This window comes from Plasmodium inui (assembly GCF_000524495.1).
Source record: "Plasmodium inui San Antonio 1 unplaced genomic scaffold supercont1.8, whole genome shotgun sequence".
Taxonomy (NCBI): Eukaryota; Apicomplexa; class Aconoidasida; order Haemosporida; family Plasmodiidae; genus Plasmodium; species Plasmodium inui.
The window spans coordinates 886,538-897,823 of NW_008481842.1; the positions used below are offsets into that span (position 1 = coordinate 886,538).

Sequence of the window (11,286 nt, forward strand, 5' to 3'; positions counted from 1 at the left end):
GGCGCTCGTTTAAGCATCACTGCAATGGGGAGGTGGAGATAGCAATATCGGCATTTGCAGCGGCATTGAAAGCTGCTCAATTTTTTTGTGTATTTCTTTCAACCTTTAAGCAGCATCGTTTTAATTCTTTCGTGGTTGACTTTGTCCGTTGTGGGTTGTACACCCATCAATGCTTAACTTAAGTGACATGGCCCCAAGAAAAGAGGCCGTTTATGGGAAAAGAAAAAATTATGGTTAAAAGAAAGGTCAAAATGGTTACTTCATCGAATTGTTTCCCTTTTTCTATGGGCCTCTTCCGCGTGTTAATCATCAGCAGAAAGAATGTGGCCCCTTTGAAAAGAGCCGAATGAGTAAAATTGGGGTCTCCTAATCTGTAATTGAAGTGTCTACTAAATTTTAAAGGTCTAATTATGTTTTTTAGCATTACCAGACGTAATTTTGCGGTGGTTTTGCAGGAAAAAAATACTAGCGTCAGGAGGGGCTGTACGCTTTTGCATAGTGCTCTTCTCACAAAAACACATACAGTGTAGCATGGGATAGGTGTTGGTACATCTGCACATACGTGAGGATATGTACATATATTTTGAGCGGGGGTGGTTGATATTGGGGAGACGCACATGCGTAGTGTACGAATTTGTAAAAAAGGGGCGCGCACACAAATAGGCATACACACAGATAGGTATCTATATACACACATGGATAGATAGACGTAGACATAGGCAGGGACATACATCTATGCGTGTGCATGCGTGGGGGCGGATATCCGAAGGCGCGCTCAATAGAAGAGGAAGCGATTCATGAGTTCAAAATTGATGTGGCTGCCCTTCAGGGAATAGAGGAAGGATTTGATATGCTCGTATTTACCAGGGTCATCTTTGTATTCATGGGTAAATTTGAAAACTAGCAGCATTAACTTTATCAATTTTCTTTCCGCCTTCTGGACTTGCAAGTCGTCCATGCTGTAACCCCTTTTTAGTAACCACACGGCTCTCGTGTACAAACTGCTGTCCAGGAACAGGATAATATTTTGTATGTACTGATACTTTTCCTTGTTTAGCAGGTGCCAGTACACGTTGAAAATCGTTTCGTGTTGCTGCGGCGGGGAAATAAGCATGGATATGTAAGTATATAAAAATGCACATATGTATGTGTGCACTATTGTGAGTACTTTTCTAGGTAAGTACGTGGAAAATATATCAGTGGGTACCTGTACTGAGTGTTTGGATAGGTAAGTTTGTTGTGGGCACAACGTGGAGGTAAAGTAATTATGTTTGTTCATAATATTTCTGTAGCAGTCGTATATAGCGCATGGGGTGTTAAACGTATTATAATCCTCGTTGAATTGCAAGAACTTGAAATTGCACGTGAGTTTGAATCTGCAGAGGGCGCTGTTGCAGCAGACGTAAGAGGGGCAAATGGTCCATCTGCGCGGGGTGAAGGTTATGTGTTAGGGAGGATTTCCCCATAAAAGGATTAGCACGCTGTGATGGCGCTTGGCATGTGGATTAACATACACATATATGGATATAGATATACATACACGTACACATATGGGTTGGCAGGGACGGGGCGCCCTGGACTTACCTCTTGCTTCTGTTGCTGAACCCCACGGAGGATATAGAATAGCTGTGCTTCCTCGAAGTTTTGGCGTTCCCCCCTTTGGCATTTGTTTTCCCGGCATTCTTCGCACCGTCCTTGGGGGTGCTTTTGCCATCACCGCTGTTCTTACTGTCGTAGTCGTTTCGGTTGCTGTTGTCGATCCCGTTCGTTTTGGCAGTCACATCGCCGCGATGGCTCTTGCCTCTCAGATCAGTGCCAGCCTGTGCAGCGTTTTGGTTCATCGAATTGTAGATCTGTTTTTCCCTAAGGTAGTTGAGTAACAACTGAAAATTGTAATAATTCATCAGAGGAATGTCGAGGCGTCTGGCAGTATTTGGGGTTCTACCGTCATTGTGGAGGGTGTTCTTCAATTGGTTCGAGGCTAGGTTAATGTTACTGCTTAGGTGGTTTTTACCATCCTCATTTAATAACAGCTTATTCTTTTCATCCAAATAGTGTGTACTATAATTACCATGCTGTGACGGGTGGACAGTGTTTAATACATTTCGGCAAAGCGGGTTGCTACTTAGCGGGTTACTACCCATCGTGTTGCAGTTTAATAAATGTGAAGGGTAATTTGGTGGATAATTTTTATTGAGGACACATACGTTATTTACATTACAATTGGTTAAGGTATCTTTAACGTTGTTAATGCAGTTTAGTTGGTTCTGATAATTTTGGAGGTAGCTCCTTATTTCGTTGGTCACATTTTTACCTGAGTCTACATCGAAAGGTTTGTTGTTAACTGATTTTTGTGTTTCTATGTAATGGTTTTTGCTGTCCTGGTTTGTTTTTTGTGGGGGCACATTTTGGAATGCATCTTCGGGGTGTGTCTCACTGCTTTGTTGGGTTCGTTTTTTCTGGCTGCTTAGGGGTTCCTCATTAGCGTACTTTTCGCGTCCCTCGTCCGTGTCATCGGGGATGCTACTATTGCACAAGGGGATGTGCAGTTTATCCAGATCCATTAAGTTTTTTCGGACATACACGCTTCCACTGCAATCATTTGTGCCATCTGCTACATTTTTATTGTTGATGTGATTGCTGTTCTGAATTTGTTTATATAAATAAAACAGATACATGTAGGTATTATAATTATTATTCCTCAGGAAATTCCAGCTCACCGGATCGTGGTCGACAATTTCTCTACTGACAAGACTGCTTCCATTTCGTAAAGTGTTGCACAAGGCACTATGCTTCTGCAAGGAGCAGTTCTTATTATTCAGGCAGTTTCTACTGACAACCGTGTTACCAAAAAAGGAGCTTAACTTGTCTGTGCTGCTTCGGTTCTTACTCCTACTTGTGCAGGGAACCAAGAAATTTATATTTTCCGTCCTCTCCTCCTTCGGAGTGATCAATTTGTTTGGATTGTTCATATATGTTGCGGTAATTGGGTTATTCTCTTCTGTGTTATTGCTCCCTCCGTTGACTGGATAACTTGATCGTGTTCTATTTTTCCGTTTCTCCTCTCTCAAATGTGGCATGCCGTATAGATTGTCTCTGAGTTTGCACATCTTGTTTAATCCAATGACATTCATCAAATTGTTTCCCACTGCATTTAAGTCGTTTGTATTATTACACGGTTGATGTTTGTAATTTAGGAGCTCATTTGATGTGGCATCGTACGCGTTCTGACACGAGTTGTTCATACGGAGATTAGGAGAATATGCGTGATGGCTGTGATTGAGTGGTGCGTTTCGTTTATCCGCATTTCCTTCAAATGTTAGATGGTACCCATTTTGATAGCTATCAAAAGGTGTGGTGTCTTTTAAATCGTTTGAGAATATTTCCTTCTTTACTTCCACCCCATTATGTAGATTATAGCAGTTGGTGTTGTAATCGCTCTCCTGTGAAGTGCTTACGAGTGGGTTCATTTCGTTAGTCATGTCGTACGTAATGGCACTGTTTGCTTGTCCAGATGTGGGTTCTTTGTTTATGCACAGAAATGGGCTCTTAGAACCCAGGGCGCTGTTTTCGTCATGGTCGTTCATTTGGTTAAAATTGTGGGGAGCAATATCTGGATGGAAATTTTCTCCATTGAAGAAATTATGGCGATAATTTACGGGATGCATAACGTTGTAGCTGTTATTATATGGGTTGAAATAGCCTATGATCTGTTGGAGGGGAATATTTTCTGGACCGTACGTGCCTCCGCCGTTATGAGGGCCACACACCTGTGCGTCATTTTGTTCATCTGAATTTCTACCTCTATCCGTGGGAAACTCCTTTTCCTGTTTTACAATGGCAAATCTATCTTCACTCGTTGGGTCGCCGCACAACTGGTTAAACCGTTTATCCGTCCTGTTATTATCACTCGTATGGGCATGTCTACGGTAACTAAAAGGGAGGACATCACTGGGGAAGCTGTCTTTTCCTATACTTCCATTTTGCATTTTCGTTAAGCTCAAATTGGTTACTGGTATGCTCTTACAAGTATTCCACTGGTTGTAGTTAGTCACAGTATCTGTGTAACAACTGTTGCTGTTGCTTTGGTCGGTCATCCCGTTAGTGTATTTTCTTACAGAGCCATTGAGATTGCTTGGGAGAATGTCATTTGAGCTAACCAAATTGTTATAAGGTAGTAGATTCTGCATATGGCTTCTAATTTCCACACTGTTTTGGCCACTACAATAGTCATGAAAATTGTACACGGTGGGATCATGGTAGATAGTATTCGTGTGATCTAAGAAGTGGTCCCATTTGTCCTGTTCTACGCTGTTGGTAAAAATATTTGTTATGTCTTCTGTTGTGTGGACATTGGACACATCTGCGCTGTTGTTAAAATCCCTCACTTCAGCGGTGACATTCGAATTGAAGCTGGTCATAGGTGTTTTGTTATTGGTAGCATTAATGTAAGAGTTGGGTGACTCTCTAGGTGTTAGATTGGCAATCATTTCGTAATTATCATTATTTCCTCTCTGAAAGAAGTCGCATAGAGAATTGTTTTTAGTAATGTTGCTTTGGGTACTGGCGTATAGGTTGTTACCTCTGTCTAGCTGTGATGGCTGATATTTTTCATTTATATTGTTAAAGCTGTCGCTTCTTGGCGTTCGAGAATAGTCTGGGTTGTTTTCGCTCATGTTCTTTTTGTTTTCCAGATTGGCTTTCCTATATAGGCTGTTCGTCGCGTGATTGTAAAAGGTGGGTGTGTGGATTATCGTGCCGTCTTCATTATCGTTGCTATTGGTGATATTGTTTCCATTTCGGATACCGCTTCCTGCACTAGCGTTGTTATTTTCTCCATCAGTTTTCGCTTCAGCGTGCTGGTCGAAGGTATCCAGCCTGTTGTTAGAGTGGTCGGGGGGTTCCCCCACTCGCGGCGCGATTACGCTGTGCACTATCATGCTCGTGTGTGTATTGGTGTGCTCAATGCTGTGCTCACGGGTGTGATCATTGTTGTGCTCACTGATGTGCTCAATGCTGTGCGCATTCATGTTCGCGCTCTCCTTCACGTGTCTGCAGGAGAACCCGTCTTTGTCGACGCTCCCTTCTGCATACGCACTTAATGGGTTGTAAAACTGGAAGGGGTTTTCCCCATGGATACTTTTAAATTGGTTAAGTAGGCCCTGTTCATACACGTTGCGTTCATTTGGGTCGTCGTAATAATTATCCATGTTGTACCCGGTTAAGTAACAGTTGTTGTATGAAACATTTAGCTCATCATCGTTAAATGGGTTCATATTGTCTGCATTGCCGCCATAAGAGGAGGAATTTGGATTCAGCTGTTCATTGTTGTTGTTAGAATCGTAGGGCATATAACTATGATGGTCATCGTTTTGCCTACCCATCACGTGATAGGGATAGAAAATGCTTAGCTCTTCTACATTGGTGTTAATTGTATTGTCGTAATTATCCTGTTGAGTAAGCTGCACTGGTGCCATGTTGATAGGTTCAGCATAATCTTTATTCTCCAAACATAGAAATTTATTTTTCGTATAATGATCATTCAGGTGTGGAAAGTTCGTGGGGGTCATATGATCCTCTTCGTAATAGTGCAACTGTTGTGGCGTGTTCAAGTGGGAATCCACCAGGTAGTTGTTCACAATTACGTCGCCCTGTGGGTAGTCGATGTTTTCAGCTGGGAATTCACTTCGCTTTATCTTTTCGTCTACAACGCTGTTGGTGTAGATGTTCATGTTGTTTACAGTTTTGACCGTATTGACGGTGTTAATGGTGTTAATGGTGTTGATCGTGTTTACAGCGCTAATCGCCTCCATTCTGTTAATCGCATTGCTGGCCATGCTTTTGCGGAGGTCCGCGTTGAGGGTATTACCGCCACTGTTGTTCAGGGCGTCCCTTATGATGTCCACATTCACATTTCCGTCCATCGTACAGTCCACCAGTTCATCATTCTTCATCGAAAGTGTAAAGTTATTCATACCATGTGATTGCAAGTGTACATTGTTATGAGTGGCATTCCTATAAATTTCCTGCTTTGTTAAAACGTAACTTTCACTATTTTGAACGAGCATTCTGTTGATGTCTTTAATTCTACTGTATTTGTCTTCCTTATTGTAGTATCCATTTTGCAATGGGAAATAGTTTACATGGTTTATGGCATTGTTGGTGTCCCTTCTTTGCTCATTGGTGTTGAAGAAAAGGGGGTCACTCAGTTCGTCCTTTTTGTGTAATTGTAGCGATGGTGAGGGCTCATTCATGTAGGGAATTATACTTTCTGTGGTGCTTTCAAGGAGAACCTGGTCCGTGTTGTTAAGGTCAGGTGTGTAATTATCTTTCTCAACATGGTAATTTAGCGCATTCTTATTTTTTTCTCTCACTTGATTATACCCATTTTGGAAATCAAAAAGGGGTTCGCTTTTTATCGGATGGGGGAAGTAATTCACATGGTACGTAGGCGGGCACATAATTACTTCGCTGTTGCTGCTGTTGGTTTTCTTTTCATTCCCTGCGTCGTCTTGCTCATACGTGTAGAGGGGGATAATGGGGACTTCCAACTTGGGGCTGTACCGCTGGTTGGAAGCGGACGGGAAGATATTGCCCTTCTCATTGAGATGTTCGTGTTGCGCGTTCGCGCAAAAGTGGGGATCCTCTGCCTGGGGAAGATCCAGCTGTTGCGATTGGTGGTGGTACCGATGCTTCTGTTGCTGCTCCTGATCAACGTCAGGGTTAAAGACGTGGTTGGGGGCGCCCCCTAATTCGGCTCTCTGTTTACTCACTTCGCCCATGCGCATCCAGTGGAAATACTCCTTCTCATGCTTTTCCAAGTTTGGTCTGTTGCTATACCTTCTCATTGTTTTATTGTTGTGGGAAAAATCTGTTCGGACTTCCTCTGCACAGATTAGATCCCCTGCATTTCCTGACTCCTTGTTTTCTCCCCTGTGCAACTTCTTTGTCAATGCATAATTTGGGCCTGCGTTTTGATGCGCTTCCTCGCTATTGGGATTGCGGATATCTGTATAATTTATTTCTGTGAGAGACGGGTGGCTGTTGGGGTTTACCTGCGTTGCTTCTCCGTTATTACTGGGGCTTCTTCCTTGCCTGATTATATGCTTACCTTCAACGTGGTGATCTGGGCTCCATTTTTCTCCGCCCTGGACTGCGTCTGTGTGTTTGACTCCTATTTTTTGTTTAACAGTTTTGCCGGGCTTTCCTCCTGTATCGTTGCCAGCATCGTGGACTGCATCGCAGCTCTCAATTATAATGGGTAATTCATGGCTAAGATAATGCACGGCAACGTCATGGAGGCTTGCCGGTCTATTCACCGTCGACAATCCATCTTTAAATGAGCACATCTGGCCACTTGACGAATCAGTTAGCAGCGATTGGATTTTTTTTATTCCTTGTCCAGGTTCATTTTGGACGTTGATTAAAATGTTCGCAGAACGGGTAGGCTGCTTCTCCAAGTTGATTGCACTGGTGTTGCGGAAACACTTCCCAGGTATTGATGTGCCAAATGGATTAATATTATCCTTGTATGATACGTTGAATAGTTGATTACGGTTTGTTACTGATAGATTGTGAGTGTTGCCTCTCTTTTTGTCCCTATGCGAAGTGCTTCCAATGTGATTGGCAGTGTACTGATTGGTATCGAACAGACTATTTCTGCCGCTTGTCTGGTGGTTTAGATGCTTATTTCCGTTACACATGCAAGGAGCGAAGTTGTGGTTACACATCTGCGATGAAGGGTCTTGGTTGGAAGGATTCCTATCAAGGAAACTTCGTTTCGTGTAATTTTCTGCAAACGTATCTATGTATTGCCTATCTGCGAAGAAAAGAGCCATGTTGGGTATTCTTCCGTTAGTGTAACTACTGCTTCGGTTGTTCATTCTGGTGTAACCATTGCTGTAATAATTGGGGATGGTTATACCTGGATCATTACTATTCTTGAAAATGGAATATGGATTTAAATGGTGGTAATAATTATTATGAGAAGAACTTTTTCTTGCATGAAATAAGTCATTTTTGAAGCAGCTAACATTTAAATTGCAGTTTGGAAGGGGATTATCCGTGAGAGTGTTCTCATCAGAGAATATGCCTATTCTGTTTCTGTTAAGGATATAATTGTTACTACTCATGGGGTACATACCCTTATGGGGGGGGTTCACCACAGGGCTGTTGTACACATTTGCTGGGATGCTGCTATTGGGGTTGAAACTCATATTTATAATCCTATAATTTGTGCCATCCGGGCTGGTGAAATAATTCTCCACGTTATTGCTGCTAAGGTGGCTGCTTATCGTGTGACTTCCTTGCAAAATTGAATTGAAAGGGAGTGATGAGTACGATGGGTATGCTGAGTATGCTGGGAATGCTGAGTATGCTGGGAATGCTGAGTATGCTGGGAATGCTGAGTATTCTGGGTATGCTGAGCACTGTGGGTACGTTGAGCATTGTGGGTACGCTGAGCACTGTGGATTTTGTGGGTATGTACTATTTGGATAGCTGCTATTGCCCGCCATGTTGTCTTCCAAGTGGGTGGTTATATTGAGAAAGTGTTCATTCTTGTGGTCAGGGGTTGCCACAGCATTGGGATCAATTGAGCATAAAATATAATTTCCTTTGTTGTACAGTTTGTGGTGATGATCGGTCGTGAGGAGTGTCGGTTCGCGTTTTACGAGGTGGGTAAAATGGCTTATTGGGCTGATCTGTTCTGTTGCTTCTCTTTGTTTCTCCCTATAAGTGGGTTTCCCTGTTGCGAGATTGCCCCACCAATGCAGTGGGTTTTTCTTCTGGAAATCGTGCTGATCGTTTTTTAATCTTTTACATGGATCACTTCTGCTTTGGGCGGTGATGCGATGGTCACCTCTTCCATTGGTTGCATCACCCTCATCAGTTCTATTATTTGTTGCAGCACGCTTGTCATAGCATCCCTTGGCGGAGGCGTCCCCTCTGTGTTTTTCGTCCTTATTTTCAACAATTCCCTTCTCGTAATCCCCCTTCATGCTGCTAAAGCTGAGGGCACGTGTCTCGCTTTGGCTGCTTGCATTTCTTCCGCCAGCTGGGACGTCCACTTCTTTCACGTCGCAAGCAATATTTTGTAAATTGATGAAGGATGAAGAGTCACAGGTATTATAAACTACACTTTCGACGTTATCGAGGGTGTAGATGTGGTTAGACATGTCATTTTTATCTACTTGGTAGCAGCTTTGTAAAATGTCGTATTCGTCAAATGAGGCACATGAATTAGATGATCTTTTTTTTTTACTATTCTGCGGGTGACCTAATTGATTAAGGGTGCCTGGGGTGAGGGTTTTTTCATTTAGCTGCTTAAATAATTTGAGTTTCATGAGAGTATTGTTTAAAGGCTGTACTTCTCCAATGAATGGGAGGTATTGGTTGGTGCCTAGAGGGTTTGTAAAATTCGGGTAAAAGGGAAATTTATATTTATCTCTATGCTGGTTGGTAAATTCGTTCTTCTTGAGCGATAGCATGGTTCCCTTTTTGCACAGATCCGTGATGTAAAAGCAGTGCTCGTCTGGGTGATCTACAAACTGGTTAATTTTTTTTCTCTTGATTCTTTTGCTGAATTTTTTGTAAATTTCGTTTTTCTTTCGTTCGGGGAAAATGGTGTCATGGGGCTCTCTCCTGGGTTCTATCTTCTCACCCCTGTAATGATTGCTTGCGTTGTTTGGGTGCTCCCCGTGTGGGTTTTCCCCGTTTGTGTGTTCACCATTTGTGTGTTCACCATATGTGTGTTCACCATTTGGGTTTTCACCATCTTTGCTACTTCCACCCTGGTCTGCTTCATTTCGCACAATTTCCTTTTTCACTTCTACCGCCACGCGTTGTTCCCCCCCTCTGATTTCCTTTCTGCCCTCTCCATTTTTAGATCCTCCTCCTTGTTTCTCCCTCTGTGGGTGCTTCTGCGCATGCATATTCTGACACATTTGACCCGTCCTCATTTGGCCTTTATCTTTCTCTTCACCATTTGTCTCTATTTTGATAATCTTTCCTATTTCCTGTTCATTTCTTTTTTTTGTTTCTATCAGGTTATGGCTAGCACGATTTAAATATTTTAGCTTAAGGGAAGGATTCTCATTTGAGCTCAATGTGTTGTGACCGTTAGTTCTGGTGTTATTTACCTGTTCCGGGTGCTCTCTTACTCTCGACTCATTTTCACCATGGCTTTGTTCCACCTCTAATTTTATGTTTCTTCGGCACATTTCATGATTGTAAGTTGTTCCTTCTGATTTTAACATACTTTTGTTGGTAACTTCGTTGCAAGTTGTTTGATGGGCATTGGTATGTGGAGTTCGATTAATACCTGCATCTTGGGCGGTATTCTGTTTGGCACTCTGCACAAAACTGTTGTTATCCCTGTGGTCAACTTTTTGAGGCGCTGTTTCCGATACACTGTGAAGCTCCTTAGTATCGCCTTCTCGTTTTTTCCCCTCTGTCTTTGCAGTGGATGGAAAGGAATTACTCTTCCTAACGCCTGAATTGTTCGAGTTGTCTCTATCCATTTGATCATTTATGACATTCTTTCCATCGTTCTTATGGCCATTATTGTTCCCATTCTCTGTGTCATCATTTTGGCCATGTGGAGGGTCCATCTTATAGTTCAGGAAGAAGGATCTGACTTCTTGTTCAAACGACTCCGCATCTTCTTTGTCCAGGTTATTGTCATCATTCTTCATGCTATTTTTTTCATCTTCATATTTTTTTCTTATGTTGTGAATTTTCGTGAGAACAATTAATCCGATATCGTAATGCTCAAAGATGATATCTAACTCATTTCTTGACATAAAATATGAAAAAAATGTAAAAAATATATTTTTATTTTCCCCTCGTAGAAATATTGGTACATGCCTTGGTTTCCCTTTTCTCATTTTTTATTTAAAAAAAAAAAGAACAGGGGGCGGGGGAAGCGAAGGAGAGGACTGCAAAAAGTGGGTCTTACACAAATGTGCAAGATGAAAGTGTACGGCGAAATGGATATATGCGCAGAAGGAAAGCATCTGTGGAGGGGGGGCACATGCCATTGTGTTGTACTATGCTGCACTAGTTACGCAGACATTTTTCCGGTTCAGTGAGGTTTCACAACGGCGTAAGGAACTTTCACGAGGGCACATATATCTCCTCCTCGCGCGTATGAGTCGATCTACTTATAAATGATGAATCGATTGGAGGTGCATATTAGGTCTAGCTATCAAACCTACAGCGGGTGTATGGGTGTGTATCTCTGCTACAAAGCACATTACACAATTTGTTCTCATACATCAAGGGGAT

The 11,286-nt window shown here is 42.4% G+C and overlaps 1 protein-coding gene across 1 annotated transcript; it reads right to left on the minus strand.

Annotated features, from left to right (window-relative positions):
- Positions 1-775: 775 nt before the first annotated feature.
- On the minus strand, positions 776-10,802 carry C922_02462 (hypothetical protein; the record flags this gene model as incomplete). Its single annotated transcript, XM_008818061.1, has 3 exons — positions 776-1,093; positions 1,208-1,424; positions 1,585-10,802. 3 exons carry the CDS (start codon positions 10,800-10,802, stop codon positions 776-778), a joined length of 9,753 nt encoding a protein of 3,250 aa, XP_008816283.1.
- Between the last annotated feature and the right edge of the window lie 484 nt (positions 10,803-11,286).